A 17,294-nucleotide genomic window follows, 5' to 3' on the forward strand; every position below is an offset into this window, starting at 1 on the left:
TGCATAAAGGAGGTTACAAGACAAAGGCAGCAAATTATAGATCAATCATTATCTTGGGAGTGGTGGTGAAAGTATTGGAGAAGTTTATCAAAGATAATGGCAAATAATAATATTCTATGGGAGATGGCACGGCCTTGTGATTATGCCTTAATAATTTACTCTTTTTTTTTTTTTTTTTTTTTTTTTTAAAATAAAAGACTGACAGTTCATTTGAAAGGAAATAGCTACACAAATGGTACTGCTGGATTTTGCAAAGGAGCCATTTGACAGGATACCACATGGTATCCTGGAACTCTGTTATACAAAATGGAACGAATGGGGGATGGATATGAATATAAAGGTGGCTGATGGACAGATACCAAAGAATAATATATGAAACAGCAGAATCTAGAAGGCAGGTAACTAATGGTGTGGCTAAGGGCTCTGTGATTAGACAACTAATGCTTAATTTGTATATCAATGATACAGGAAATGATCTGAAAGGAAATACTGAATTATTTCCTTTCAAATACATAGGGTACATAGGATTACTGAAGAACACACTAATATGCAGAGATAAGGAAGTTATCATTCTCAAATATAGCCACATCTGGTCAGTTGAGTTTCTTGGAGATGAGGAAGTGATGCAAAGCATCCAAAGATGAGCAACTAAGATGGTTAATAGTCTGTGGAATGGTCCCTACAAGTAGAGATCGAGAATTTGTGGGTTAGAAATGTTAGCTGACAGACAGAATATAAAGCAGAAATGTTTATGTTACTAAAAGCATTTTATAGGATTAATACAGAGGAAATATTTTTCAGCACTTGACTAGAGAGGGAGGGAGAAAGTGAGTAAGGGTATGGCCTAAGAAATAGATTTTTCACTTGCCAAGTAGCAAATGATTGGAATGGGTTGCCGGAGCCTTTGTGGAGGCTTTCATGGTGAATGCATTTAAGGAAGAGTATGGTAAACATTGTGTAGTCAGTCTGAGCTTTCCATGCTCAGTTTTTAGACATCTTGTAGAGTCACATGCAATAATGATAGTAACATTCATTTGCAAATATTAAAAATAATAGTACTGTTCTTTCTGTAAGTCACATCTGTAGATACCGAGATAGCTTTGTTGTGTTGACGTTTAAATAGTGAGTACTAAATAAAGCCTAATATTGTTTCATTATGACATCAGTGTAAAGAAACTAATCTTTATTAAATAGATTTCAGTGAAATGGATTTTTATCCTAAGTATTCATCGCGTTTTTTAAGATACCTATCAGACTACACTAATTCATAAAAATTAAGGAAGTCTAATGAAGACCAACTTATCTGTGTATATTAGTGCTACTATTTTTTTTCTTTCTTTTTTATACTGGATAATATTTCATGCTCATATGTTCTACAAACTCAAAAGAGAGCATCCATTTACTGAAAGAGTCCTAGAAGATTATTTTGTATCACTGCTAATATGCATTACCTTGTAGTCTGATGGTAATTTTTTTTTTTCATATGTCAAGGTTTACTTCATTTAAAGCAAGCTTTCACACATAGGTAAGGAAAGAAAGTATTTTATACACTCCTATAACCGTTCTTTTGAGAGCTGTTTTCTCTTCTTGCTATGTGAAAAAAAAAAAAAAAGGTAACAAACTTGACTGTTATTTCTTTTTTTTTTTCTTTTTTTTTAAATGACTGTTAATGGAGAGGGATAAATGCTGACTCAAAAAACAGTCATATAAGAAATTATCAGTTGCAAAGATTGTGATTTCCCAATTTAAGATCACAGTAATTTTTGTTATAACTATATATATATATTCTATATACAATTATATACTTTTGGATAATTAGCTCAGTTGTATAATTAAAGTCTGAGAGAGTGACTGAGTTATTTGTAATTATTATTACTGGAGACTGCAGGGAGTCAAGAACTCGTTAAGAAAGTTTACGCATTACCCACAACAGCTATCATACCTTTTCCTCAATTCATTCATGCTACCTACACACACATCATCTCAAAAGGTAAGCCATTCCATTCTAGCAACACCATAAGAGAAAAATCTGGCTCTCACCACTTTGACTGCATTCATTCTTAATCTATATTTCAAGGATGCCCTCTTGTCTTCTCCCCACCTTTCTCTGTTTGCTAGTGGCTATAGTCTACACATTCTCAATCTATCCTCATAATCTACATTCATAATTTCAATATCATCTTCAACACCCACCTTTGCACCATCTCTGCCATCTGCATCACCTCAAAAACCAGATCTGGATACACTGAAACTTTATTTGTAAGTATTTGTTTCTTTAGTAAATAAATATTATCTTTTTATTCAAAGAGAGTCAAGACTCTTTAATTTCTTATCGTAGTTTAATTGAATGTTTATGCATTTCCTAAATAAAATATAAACCTAATACGATTAGAGGCAAATGAATGTTCTCTTGCTCTTTTTCTGAATTATTTTTTATATTTTTTATTGTATTAATATTGAAGAATTATAAAGTATGAGAACACAGAAGTTGTGGGGGATCACCAATAGATAAGATTCTTATTTACAACATGACAGATATTTCACAGGAATTGACTCCTGATTGACCTCGAATAGCTATAGCTTAATTAAGATAAGAAGCCAAATGGCTAGTTTTCTGGCACCTTAATATAGAAAATAAGGGGATAAACATCCTTTGTTATTTTATAGCCAGTAAGTGAAACTAAAGATCGATAACTACGATCTATAAGTTTCATGTCGAAAAACTATCAGCGAAGCCAATTCGAAGTAAAGGTGGAGCAAGCTCCCTCACTATTCTTGATATTTTCACATAATGTAAAACACAGCCCCTAGGAGATGTAATACTGTCATTACATTATGAGGAGAGGTCACTACCCAGACTAGTTTCAACCTTTTTTGAGGTCTCATCAGTGAGTAGGTAGACCTGGAAGATATCAAAGCTTAGTGAAAAGAACTTCGAATTGCCTTCGCCGATAGTTTTTCGGCATGAAACTTATAGATCGTAGTTATCGATCTTTAGTTTCACTTACTGGCTATAAAACAACAAAGGATGTTTATCCCCTTATTAGCTATAGCTTAAGTTTGCTAAGTCCATACTCACCAATGTGGATTCCTGAGTGTCAAATCCAGGTTAAAGGGGAAATAGGATTATATTAGTGTAATTAGAAATATATTTATTTATATATTTAAAAAATTTGTACAATATATATATATATATATATGGTGTATACATACACATACACTGATATAAAGAAATGCTCAAAATATTATGTGTATGTATTTATATATGTATGTATAGCAAAATATTTGTATTCATTTAATTTAGTTAAAAAACTAAACTTACAATTGCCTACTGTAGTTACATGCAACTTCTTCAAATATGAATGCTCCACAAGTACCTTTAAATATTAGAATGATAAATTAAAAGTGTTATATTTTTCAAAAATGCAAAGGAAATAATTTCAAAAGGGAAGTACAAATATAGCAGTATTGTAGTTTCATAGCTACCTTTCTGAGTTATGTTCTCTGAAAATATAGCATTCCATTACATTTCTTCTTCCAAAAAAGCAATACATTTTGAATATACAGTATTTAATATAATGTACTCCTTTCCATCACAGTAGAAAGAAATACATTACATTTTCAGAGCCATGCAAGTTAATCAATAAGTTATGAGCCAACCACCATCATCCATAATGTTAATAAAACAGAATTATGCAAACGGTTTTGCATTAAGGGAAAATGCAAATACTAGAAGTCATATTTTTTGAGTATTCTTTATCTGGAACATGAAATATGGACAGAAAGAAACAGAAAATGAGTAATAATCAAAAAAGCAAAGAACAGCTAACAAAACACAAACTTAATTTTTTTTTGTAAAATTTACCTATATTAGAAACAACAAGATTTTCATGTATATGTAGCATAAAAGTTCTAAAAAAAAAAGTAATATTTTCTGTATTAAGCTATTTCAAGGAAAATTCCAGGAGAATAATAAAAATTGCACCTGCATCTTTCTATTAGTTTCTATACCTTCTGCCACATAAAAATATCTTTCCTTAAATCACAGCTCAGAAACAAACAATATGAATTAAAACCTGCCAATAACAACAGCATAATGAATTTGGATTTTTAAAAATCCACTGCAAGTCTTCTAACCAATTAATAGTTCCATGATTAATTACTAACTAAAATGATTTAACTGAAACTAAAATTAAGAGAAGGGATTAATACTAATTTACTAATTATATTGGATTAGTTTTTGACTATTTTTTTTTTATTAGAGTGACTTTTTATGGTAACAAGTGCAGAAAACAATACTTGTTTTAATTCTGAAATTTGAAATATAATAAAACAGTACATATAGTTATTATAAATGATTCAGTGATAAGATATGGCTTTATTTTTACAATTACAGTTCTATAAAACTGTAATTGCAAAAAAGTAAATGCAACAAAAATTCATCAAGTTTATCTGTCAACTTTAATTTAATATAACTGTGGGTGCTGCTTCAACACTAAAGCCAAGATGCCTCAGGTGCAAAAGTCACAATCTGGTTTTTATGAGAAGCCTGTGATAGCAATTCTATTCCAATTAACAATTAAAAGCTGTTAACAAGTTTATGAATAAAAGATAAATATACGAGGATAAGAAGTGACTGGTTGTATGCATTAATAGGGAAAATTTGATTTCATTCATGAATTTTTTGTGAGTTATGACCACAGTTAGTAGAAAAAGTCCCAGGACAACTCCACTTCTAGCAGAGAGGAGTTCTGCCTTATTTCTCAGTGGCTGTGTAGATGTTCTTGGATAAAAACCTACAGGGCTTGCAGAAACCATACAAGCATTTTTCTCACAGGGATACTCGAATGATCAGGTATACCACTGCGTAGGCTGTGGAGAGAGAGAGGGCTTGCTAGGAATATTTTTCCAGTATTTTTCCCAAGTAACACATAGAATAAGAAACCAGTTTTATCATTTTCTCATTGATGGATCACAGTTGCCGTATCCAAGGGGAGAAGGGATTTGATTATTACTTTGACATTTGCAAAGTAATTGGTGGATCCCACGCTGAGATCTATAGATACAACTTGGTGTATTTTTTAACCTATCAAAAATAAATCCTTTTCTTATAACCCAAATTATTTATAATAATAAGATATCACAGAAATTGTGTATAAAATTACTTTGGAATTAAAAACTACATGCCCCAGGAGATTAGATTTTAAAATCTGTTAAACACCGTTTTTCTCAAAAATTCACACAGTGATTTGTGATTTCTATTTTTTTTTATTGCTAAGGTGGCCCATAAGATTACTTGGCTACTGAAGAACACATTAACAAGTACAGATAAGGAAGTTATTCCTCTTTATAAGGCCTTGATAGGTCCACATCTGGATTACTGTCCTTTGGGCTCTCGTTTTTCTTGGGGGGGGGGGGGGGAAGCAGTGAAGAAGATTCAGAGGTGAGAACCAAGATGTGAGTGATCTGTGGAATGTTCCCTAAGAGGAGAGACTGAGAGTATGTGGATTGCAGAAGTTCATTGATAGGAGAAAAGAAGGGATATGACAGAAACATTTAAATTGCTTAAAGGGTTTTATAGGATTGATGCAGGGGGAAATCTCTCAGCACTTAGCTAGAGGGGCTAGAACAAGAGGTCATCCCTGGAAATTGAATAAAGGTGCAGTTAGTAGAGGTGTGAGGAATAGATTTTTTGCTTGGAGAGTTCTGAATGAGTGGAATGAATTGCCAGAGTCAGTTGTGAGTGCTTTGTCTGTTAATGGGTTCAAGGAGATGTATGATAAGATTGTGTGGATAGTTTGGGTCTCCCATGATGAGTCTTCAGTCTCCATGGAGGTGCTGTGCAATAATAATATTTATGATAAATCTCAAAATTTTGAGAATTTTTTTTAGTATTTGATAGCACACTAGTATTTCAGAAAAAAATTACACGAGAATGGGAATCATGACAGTGGTATTACACATACTAGCTGCAAGTTACAGGTTTTCTTAAGGAAGAGAAGGTTTTTGGGTCTCTATCATGGTTCACTGAAAATGTTAGTTATTTTTAATCAGTGAGATATTATTCTTCAGACAGACTAATGAGAGGTTTTAGCTACTTAAACATGCATAATAATCACAGAAAGTTTCAATGCATTTACAAATTTTCAAAACATTTATATGTTATGCTCAACCATTATAAAAGAGTGCCTGATTAACAAAGAGCTTCTGTTGCTTTGTTGGTATCAATAATGTCCTTTGAATGATAAGAACCAGTAAGACAAATAAAAGATGTGAATTAGCTGGTCTCATACAAATATGACAAGGAAACAGGTTTTTGAATCTGTATAACAGATTAATCAGAATGCTTACAACACACACTTTGCAGATACAGCAGACTGGAGGTTTTTAACAAAAGAGGTGCCAATGGAATGAAATTTAGGAATAAAGAAAGTCTAAGAATTAAATGCAGAAATGTATATCATGCTGTAACAGTAATACAATTTTATCCTTCATTTACTGAGCAAAAAAGACAATTTTAGTACATTATGCCAAAAAAAGATATTTAACAAGTAAAAAATAAAAATTACTAAGCTATACTCTACTATATTTTAAAATAAAACTTTCAACTACATGAAGAAGAATGAATTCTCAGAGTGAATAAAAGGTAGTTACTAAAGAAATATAGTTTAATCCTTTACCCAAGTGTAGGCAAGTTTGCGCCTGAAGAAGTTCAGGACTGAGGCAGCTCGTAGCAAAGGTGGACCAAGCTCTCATCACTCCTTGTCTCAGTATCTCCCATAATGTAAAGCACATCTCCTTGCAGACATGTATTAAGGGAAGGGCCACTACCCAGACAGGTTTTAACCTTTATTGAGGTCTCATCAGTGGGAGGCAGACCCAGAAGTGGTGATACTAAGGCAGAAGCAATGGAGAGGTCATATTTACTTATACGAGTTGCCAAAAGGTGTACCACCTTATTATTAATTTACTCTGGATTTAGAGAAAGACGTTGGAAGTTTATTTTCCACTTGGTTAGACTATAATACATTTAGTTTAATCCTTTACCCAAGTGTAGACAAACAAAGTTTGTGCCTGAAGTAGTTCAGGACTGAAGCAACTCGTAGCAATGGTGGACCAAGCTCTCATCGCTCCTTGTCTCAGTATCTCCCATAATGCAAAGCACATCTCCTTGCAGACATGTATAATGCTATGCATTAAGGGAAGGGCCACTACCCAGACCAGTTTCGACCTTTATTGAGGTCTTGTCAGTGGGAGGCAGACCCAGAAGTGATGATACTATAATTTATTATAGTCTAACCAAGTGATAAATAAACTTCCAATAATTACTACTTATTTAGTTTGAGATTTCAATCATCTACATGAAGTCAAATTTTCTGAAGACAGAGGAAAGGAAAATCTTATAAACGCTGAATTTGGAGGTATTTATAAAATTATATTCAAGATAAATGAAAATGTAGTAATATATTTTCTTTAACACAATCCTAGTCAAGTCATTACATTTGATTAAAAAAGGGAAGCGAGATGCACTGATGCTATGCTCACCTAAAAAAAGTAATTTATTTACTTCATTAAAGTATTTGTCAAATAAACAATATTATTCTCTTAGGCAAAAATGTAAAATCTGTAGTAAAGATGAGATGATAAATTAAGTGACTGTTAGTTATTTAAAGACATAAAAATACTAACCAGATATAATGGTAAACGAAGGTGATATAACTTATTTAAGGTTTTCTTTTCTTTTTAAGATACCAAACCCTACTTCTTGCACTCTATCCCATTAATTTTTGCATATCTTAGCATATATATATATATATATATATATATATATATATATATATATTAGCATTCAACAGCCACAAGCACATTGGAAGGATATAAATGTAGTAATCAGAAAACAAAAGCATGTGCTATTCCCTAACTATGGGATTAGAAATTACACATTCACAAGTGAACACTTATAAACAACAGCCCTTGATACTTCATAAAAAACAGTTGTCTTTATACATCTGTTTAACACTTCAGAATCATGTTAACTCACTTATGGTTAAAAGTTAGATGATTCATCACTTTAGGGAAAATAATAGTAATTTCTCAAGCTTTCAATCTTCCCGAATCATCTTCAGGAGCATATACCAGTTAAAGATTGTATAAGCTATGTGATAACATTACATGTTATCACATAGCTTATACAATGTGTTAACATTCCCTATTAAATGCACATAACTTGTTGTCATTAGGTGGTAGATAATTTGTATTACCTTGCACTACTGTGTTTCTTATTAAAAATGGCTTGGAAAAAAGGGGGGAAAAACATACTTGATCTGTTCAAGTCATAGTTTTTAGATTAATTCTCAACCCATCCATCCAGAGCAACAAAATGTGTTGTAAGTTTAGTTTCCAACCTTTCATGGGTGAGACTGACAAAAAAAAAGCATATAAATGGACCTATATACCTCACCTCAGCAAACTACTACAATGACGCAAAAGAGCCAAAAGGTATAACGCTATTTTAAAGGAAATTCACCATAGCAAACTGTCTACCATAACAATTCCTCTGCTCCCTAGTTTTATATAACGAGAGTTGACTATATATGCTCCTGAAGATGGTTTGGATAAAATATTGAAAAATTAACAAATATTATTTTATCTAAAGTGCAGGTTTATTTAACTTTTAACTATGAATGCTACATACTGTTTAATAACACAAAGTAGACATAGAACTAAATTAATGATTATATATATATATACATAATGTGTGTGTGTGTGTGTGCACGTGCACACACACAAGCAGTTTTCACTTTGCATGGTTCTGATATGCACAAATTTCAGTTAAATAACACCAGTCTCACAACTATACAATTCAAATTTCAGTTATCGCAGTAGATCAACTGTGAGTAATTGCATCAAGTACAAACTTTATTTGCTAGCTCTTTAGTCCAAAAATTCACTAAATAACAGATGCATATCATGATCAGTGGTCAATCACATCACTTCTTTCCAAGTCTGTCAGTGATTGGTCACTGTGCATCTGTTATAGATTTCATGCACAGACAGTAAAGCAAGTAGTTGTGTTGCTTCCATGTCTCCCAGTGATAAACTCACATGACATTTTACAAAAATGGATAATCAGCAAGGGGAATTGGCCAACAAAGATGAAAGTGTTGAAATGAAATGAAGTTATAATGCTGGAAGTGAAACTGGATGTGATTAGATTTGAAAATGGTGACAATAAAGTAAACATGGGATAAGACCTAGGCCTGTATGAAACTACAGTTTGAACCATATTGAAAAAGTCTGATGAAAGTTAAAAGCCAGGTAAAGTTGCTTCAACATCTTTTAGTTTAAATTGGATTAGTAACAGAAAGCTACTTATGGTTGAAATGGAGCATTTACCTCTACTTTGCACTGAAGACTTAAAAAACCAGTTTGGTTAGCATTCATTTGAAGTCAGTTGTCATATTAAAAGAAAAATGGTAATTACAATGAGACTGAAGCAGAACCTTTTACTGCAGGTAAAGGCTGGTTTCCTTATGAAGTCAGCATGAATTGATTAATGTATTAATGTTAAGCTATCTGGTGAGGCTGCTAGCACAGATAAGGATACTGCTATGAAATATCAGATTCCAAAGTTTAGTTAAGGCAGGCTGTTATGATGATTGTCAAATATTGAATGTTGATGACACAGGTCTTTTTTGGAAGCAATCCCATCAAGAATTTATGTAAAAAACTTAGGATTGTGAAGTGACCACAAAGGAGATAGATTAACTCTTATTAGGATGCAACACAGAGGGTGACTAAATTAAAATCTATGCTTATCTATCAGTCTGAGAATCCCAGAGCATTAAAAATCATAACTAAGCATTTCTATCAATCATTTCGTGTGCAAATAAAAGATCATGGGTTATAACAACATTGTATCATTACTGGTTTCAGTCATACATTTGTCCAGTAGTAGAGAGAGAGAGAGAGAGAGAGATACTGTAGGAAAAACATTTAACTTTTAAAGCACCACCACTACTACTATTGGATAATGCTCCAGGTCATCCTGATTCTTTTGAGAACTTGAATGAAAATGTGAGCACTTGCTTTTTACCGCCAAACACAGCTTCATTAATCCAGCCAAAGGCTCAAGGAGTTATTTCAACTTTTAAAGCCCATTATCTTAAAATGGACTTTCTGACAGGCATCAAAGAGCCTGTCTGAAAGTCCATCTAGATTAATAGACTTTAAAAGTTGAAATAACTCCTTGGTCTATTGACTGGATTAATGAAGCTATGTTTGGTGATAAAAAGCAAATTTTTACATTTTCATTCAAGTGCCCCCAAAAGAATCAAGATGACCTGCAGCTTATCCAACAGAAGTAGTGGTGCTTTAAAAGTCAAATTATTTTGCCTATAGTATCTCTCGACAACTGGAGACAACTCGACATCATGCAATTGTTTTAGCTGAGTTTTGGAAGAAATATGAAAAAGCATGTAATGGAGAACATTCAAGCATCATGGCAGGAAGTATCAGTGAGTAATATGTGCGCAGTATGGCAGAAACTTTTACTGCACTACACAAATAACTTCATAGGATTCAAATCGAACATAAATGGAGTTATAGAAGAAATGCTGACTGTGGGGAATGTGACACTGTCGCCACTTGAGAGACTAGATATGCAGCCAGAGGAATTTACTGAAGGCAAACTTATCAACATAAATGAAGAAAGTGGCCGTGATGAAAAGGATGAAGATGTCCCAGAGGAATGTGATACCAGCAAAAAACTTCACATTAAAGGGAACTTGAATATATTTCACGACACTGAAAGTGCAAAGGATAAAATGTTGGAAGCTGATCCAAATTTAGACAAGACTAACAATTCACCAAGGCACAGAAAAGATGCTCGCTCCATAACGTAAACTATACAGCAAAAACAAGCACTGTTCAAACTACTGTTGATAAGTTTTTTTACAAAGAAATAAAACACAAATTCTCAATGTTTTAAATGATGTACCAAATAAATATTAGTATTTATTTTTTTTTCATTTCCTTATACCTTTATAATAGACACTAAGAGAATTTTTAATGTTTTGACAAAAAATTTTAAAGGTCATGGAACAATCATAATTGATCATAATTCAGATCGCTTTGCATAGTTATTTTTAGTTCCACACTACTGTGCAAAACGAGAACGGCCTGTGTGTATGTGTAACTTATGTAAAAATGATTTAATACATAAACTTTTTGGTGATATTTCATATGCAGCCTCAGTATGAAATGAAAGGAACTAAAGCGTACATACATGCACATAACAGAAAATGAACAATGCAACATCAATAATTCAACAAGGCAATGGTGGGCAATAATCTAAATAAGAGTTGATATCACTTTTTTTTTTTTTTTTTTTTTTTTATCAATGCAACTTTCAGTTAACATTGTCACAAACATTTATGCCATTCTCTCTCTCTCTCTGTGCGATCTCTAAAATTTCGACCACAAGCAGTGTTGGTAAATTGTGCTTCTGCTGTACTATTATGCTGCCATAAGTAGTTTCACTTATGTGACAATCTAAGGCAGACATGTTAAAACATCTTCCCATTACTGTATTTCATACTAAGTAATAATTAATATTCTGTAAAAGTTCACCATGCCCAAAAGGAAACATGATATGCCAATAAAATCTAACAAGAAGAAAGCAAAGGTATAACTATGAATATGAAACTTGACATTATTAAACAGTTTGATAATGGTCAAAACCAGGAAAGTACTGGCATGGCACTAGGCCTCAATGAGTCTACGGTATGACCAATTTTGTCCAAATCTGTCCAATGCAACAAAAAATTATTCCACCCATACACGGTACTAATGTACTACAGGTTGATCAACCAACCTCTCATATGGGCTCAACATTAAAAAAATAAATAAAAAAAATGTAAGGAACAAGGTAAAGGTGTGTTAACATCTTTTGGTATGAAGTGCACCAGGAATAGAAGTCCTACTTTGGTTGAAATGGAGAATCTTTTAATAACTTTGCTGGAAGAATGCAATCAGACAAGTTTTAATTGGTATTAACAACATAATGGTAGAAGCAATTAGTATGCTTTCATCACTCAAAGAAAACAAAATAAAAGGGGCAGGGGGTATACGATCTTTTCTGCCAGCAGAGAGTGGTTTGAAAAGTTTAAAGCTGAAATTGGAATTCATAATGTCAAGTTATCAGGAGGAGCAGCAAGTGGATGCAACTGCCAAATTTTTAATGTTGATGTAAGGGCCTTTTATTTGAAGAAAATACTGTCCAGAACATTTTTAGCTATAGATGAAGAATCACAACCTAGTTAAAAAGACCACTTAATTCTTCTGTTGGGAGGAAATTTCAAATTGAAACCTATGCTTATTTACCATTCATAGCAGGCAAATAAAAAAGTCATAGGTCATGCAAACTTTGTTTGGAGAGTGGTTTAAGTTATTTTTGTCCAGCAGTTGAAAACTATTGTAAACAAAATAATCTTAAATTTGAAACCCTCTTAGTTTCGACAATGCTCCTGCTATCCTGTTGCGCTGAATCACCTATGTGAAAATGTAAAAGCTGCATTTTACCTCCAACATTATCTTTGTTACAGCCAATAGACCAGGGCATAATTTCAACTTACAAGACCTATGAAGAACTTTAGTACAAGTAGTAAAGTTAAGTTACAACAGGGGAAAGTGCAATTACACTGACTGAATTTTGAAAGAATATTAACATTAGGCAAGATACTGAAAATATTTATGAGTCACAGCAAGAAGTTATGGCTAGTACAATAAGGACTGTGTGGAAACATATTCTGCCTTGTTGTGCGAATGACTTTTGTGGCGTCGAAAATTGAGTTGATGCTGTTACTGAAGAATTAGTTTGAAAAAGGATCTTAGCTTTGAACATGTTGATCCCCCCCCCCCCTCCCCAATGTAAGAGAATGCTTGTATTTGCATTCACAACCCTTCACTGACATGGAACTTATAAAAATCGATCTACAGTGTTCCTACAATGAGAAAGAAAAAATTGCGACTGAAGTAGAGGAATTTATCACAAAGAAAATTTCATTAAAGGAACTTGAACAGATGTTTCAAAATTTGGAAACTCTTCAACAACAAATTATGGATTTAGATCCAAATGTGACAAGAGGCATGTTAGTTCACCAAATCCTAGAAAATGGAAGTAACCATTTTATTGTAAATTATATGAAGATAAAAAGAAGGCTATTAAATGATGCTTGACAAATGTTTTTTTTTAGAAAGCAGCATATCCATTTTTCACTCATTATGCATCTCATTTCTTTAATATATAAATGTTTTTAGTTTACTTGCTTTTCATTATTCTTTATATTTCTAGTATTTTAAAGGACTAAATTAAGTTTCTGATAAATGTAAAACATCATGGATGAATGGGAATTTTTTTTTTCATTGGGTTTTTAACTTCAATCTATGTGGTTTCGATATATACAATACACTTGTTGCACGAATTAGCTGCATATATTGAGGTTTATCTGTATATATATAAAAAATTAATATGAGAGTCAAGAAGCACTATTTCCAATAAAGGAAATAAATGTAGTCTGTCAGACCTTCACATCTCTCCTTACCATAAGAAATATCTTTTGAAGGACTTTAGTTTTCTTCTAAGAGGATTCTGTGTTTAGAAGAGACAGCAAGTTCTGCAAAGTTAGACTAATCAGGTTTGTGGTACTTGATTCTCCCCCACCACCACCAAACAGTCTCTTAAATCAATTTTTTTACCTTGAGTACTATGAACTTAAGCAGTCTGGCTTTCAAGAGCATGCCATCTCTAACACACACACTTCTCTAGAAGAAAATTAAAATCAACAAAAGAACAGATTTCTTATAGAAAGATCTATACAATTCTTATATAATGTTTGGTTTATGAGGCAATATTATATTGCAGTAATCATAACACGACTGATTGTCTATATTTATTCTATTTATGGGAAACAGTGTAACTGGACTCTGTTAAATTTAATTTTTTTTTTTTTTTTTTCGTCATATATACATTACTCATTTGGACTTGAGTATTAACTGACCATTGTTGTTTAGTGAACCAGTAATGTCACGTTGTTGAAATTTCCATGCTATATGTGCATTCAAATTTGTTCTGATTACCAAACAGTAGTGAATGAAGTATATTATCTTGTGCTTCATATCTATGTCATTTCAATATACACTTTGTATCCATGTTCTGATTAACATCTAAACATGTCATGGCTTGTAAGGTAATTATAATTTTTCACTTAAGTTATTCCAATAATTAATTTTAAGGAATTTCTTATCAATCAGCAGTTTCATTAATTTCTCTCTGTTAGGAACCTAAGTTAGCACTTTTGTGGGTGTACTTATGGTTGAGAGCAGGGCCACGAATTAGGGAAAAATAATAATTTCTAAAATCATCTATTTCTTTGTGTGGATAACGGAAGCTGAAATAATTGCACATCTCAAAGACAGTTATGGAAAAATATATTTGTAGATTTTTTAATGCTCAAAATGAATAAAATAGCATACTTAATGATTATCATAGTGCATCATTAAATCATCAATGTAAGCAAGCATATGCTTCTGAACATAATTCAGTAAAATGCACTGATTTTTTTTAAAAGAAAAAATAATTCATTTAAGGTACATGAATAAAGGAGATTATTAGTTAATATTGTTCAAAATCCATTGCTTTCAGAGGAAAGACCATCATTAATATATCTATATATATATATATATATATATATAAAGGATCTGTAAACTGTCATTGAAAAAAAAAAATAAATAAAAATTCTAAATTATTAAAATTAAACATGTTATGGTAATTCATGCTCCTAAAAATTTTAAAAATTATATACATGGTTCCTATATATATCAAACTATCTAAATTGTAGAAACTTTAAATATACACAGAATTTACACATATCTAAATAGAATACTGATGAAAATCACTATGGAATTTCTGTCTTGAATATATATTGGACATTTGTTATTACAATGGCAATTATTTCCTAAAACAATATTGCACTCCACCTGTACTAAAATTTATATCTTTGCTCCTATGTTTTCCTCTAAATACAACTATGGAGAAAGAATGACAATAAAGTAAATATCTTCTGGAAGAAACTTGAAATAGTTGGCTAAAATAAAGAATAACATTAATCAAACTTAGTTTCCAATACATGAAGACTTCCATGTATGCAAAAATGTACAGGATTATTTCCTAATCAAGAGGATGCTTATGAACCTTGTAAGATATACATCATGAAATATTTTTCCCGTTGCAAACAATTTAATTTCAGGAACAAAAAGCTTAGGAAGCATTCAGAATTGTGTTCTATTCCCCATGCAAATAACAAATTTTCAAGGAATATTTCAAAGTCAGTATTATTTCAGAAGTTGTTTGTTATTGGCAAAAATGATTACTTTCTTCATAATGATTTATACCTATGTAAAGAGAAATTCTGCAATTGGATTGTTTACCAAGTTGTTTCATATATCAAAAAGTTTTATTATTGAATAAGAAACTCAATATTATCTGAGTTTCATGTTACATGTGGAAATACAAAACATTTTGTCACAAGGAACTGTGAAACTACATTTATTTCACCAGCTTCAAATGACAAATATTTCTTCAGGAGCATAAAATCAAGTTAAAATAAATACAATGTACAAATTGAAATAAACTGATTTTCTTCATATAAGGCAATTTAGTGAATGAAAACCAAAGTTTCATCATTAATCAGCTTGTTACATCATTAGGGTTATAGTTAACTAAACCTAACAAAGATCTGGTTATCTTTGTTATTCATTAAGATTTGTAAAACAAATTTAAATCTGATTCAATCAACAAAAGAAACAATTCACTAGATGAGAGATTAAAAACAACTGAGATACAACAGGAAGAACATCAAAAACAACAGACAAAATCAAATAATGGACTAGTCAACTGCCTTCATGTCTAAATTAGAAGCAAATTTTCATACGTATGTTCGCTCAAGAAATCCAGCAAAGTTACAGGTCTCCATGATGAATAAAAATAAAACATTACATGGTTTGAAAATCCTTGATTAAAACAAGTAACATACTAGAGCTAAATTACTCAAGAAATCACCCTACTGGCACTGAGAATGAGAAATAATCAATAGCACAAATATACAAAATATCTTGTATGGACAAGATAATCAATTAATTGTTTTGAATTTAATGGCATATGATCTGCTCCTATTATTAATTACTGAGTCAGATATTGTTGCATTTATTTTGGGTTATCTTTGTAAGATTTAGTTAAAATTGATGTCACAAATCTCATTAGTGGCGAAATGTCTTTTTTTATTCTTTACTGAATAGTGAACATTTGTTTGCCTTAAAAAGGAAAACACCCGTTTCTTTTCCACATATAACCGTGGGCTTCAACAGATTAAAATTCAATTCCTGAAAAAAAAAAAAAACATCCCTGAAAGAAGTCACAATCAAGAGTTAGAGTTTACAATACTGTCCTGCAAATGAATTTTTATCAATTATATGCACAAACATTTTTTAGCTCCTCTAATGGCACTAACCATCAACTGTATGCAAGATTGATTGCTGGTTTGCTACTATGACAAATAGATGCATGGAAGTGCTATGATATCTAATTAATGCTAATAAATCCTACAGAAACCTTCAACAGATTAATATTATACAACTGCTGAGTATTATTAAATAAAATAAATATGCTAAGAGTTGATTTACTATTTTCTCTTTTAAGAAAGTTTTTTGTTAATAAATGTAATGTTATCGCAATATCAAAGACTGATAATTTATCACAATAAATCATATATGATACAGATCACTAAGCTTTTATTGCACCAATATTATTTTTCACTCACAAAAACATGTCTCATTACCCATTATTGCTTGTAGCTGTTCGCAAAGTAATACCAGGTAATAAACCTAAGAAAGTAACTCGTGTTGTGTAACATATAGTAATTACCTCTCTAGAAATAATAACTAACAAGTAACGGAATAACTAAGGTCTGAGATGTCACGGGATCTAATTAGTGATTTCCAAATGTGAAAAATTGAGACTTGATTTTTATAAAGGTAATCATGATTCCCTATACCACTCACGAAACCAACGAAAATGTCCGAAAACTGATTGATTCAATAGATTGGAGAAAAAGGGAAAATATTCTGACAGTCATCAGAAGAAGACAGATGAAATGGTTCGGACATGTGGAGAGGGCTAATGGCATTCCAAAGCAAGCACTAGAAGGAATCATTCTGGGATCAAGGGTTAGGGGCCA

General features: G+C 31.9%; 1 protein-coding gene across 3 annotated transcripts in view; it reads right to left on the reverse strand.

Annotated features, from left to right (window-relative positions):
* dsh (Segment polarity protein dishevelled) overlaps positions 1 to 17,294 on the reverse strand; it is a 423,724-nt gene that overhangs the window by 48,214 nt on the left and 358,216 nt on the right. For 2 of the 3 annotated variants that reach the window (XM_090392005.1, XM_090392003.1), the window contains exon 17: positions 3,323 to 3,377. The exons of the other annotated variant lie outside the window; for it this stretch is intronic. In XM_090392005.1, the coding sequence (XP_090248131.1) occupies positions 3,323 to 3,377 (55 nt within the window). The remainder of the gene's footprint in view (positions 1 to 3,322; positions 3,378 to 17,294) is intronic. 3 annotated transcript variants of the gene reach the window in all.

Source organism: Typopeltis vanoorti, chromosome 4, assembly GCF_054136105.1.
Source record: "Typopeltis vanoorti isolate ZY-2024b chromosome 4, IOZ_Tvanoo_1.0, whole genome shotgun sequence".
NCBI classification, from domain to species: Eukaryota; Metazoa; Arthropoda; class Arachnida; order Uropygi; family Thelyphonidae; genus Typopeltis; species Typopeltis vanoorti.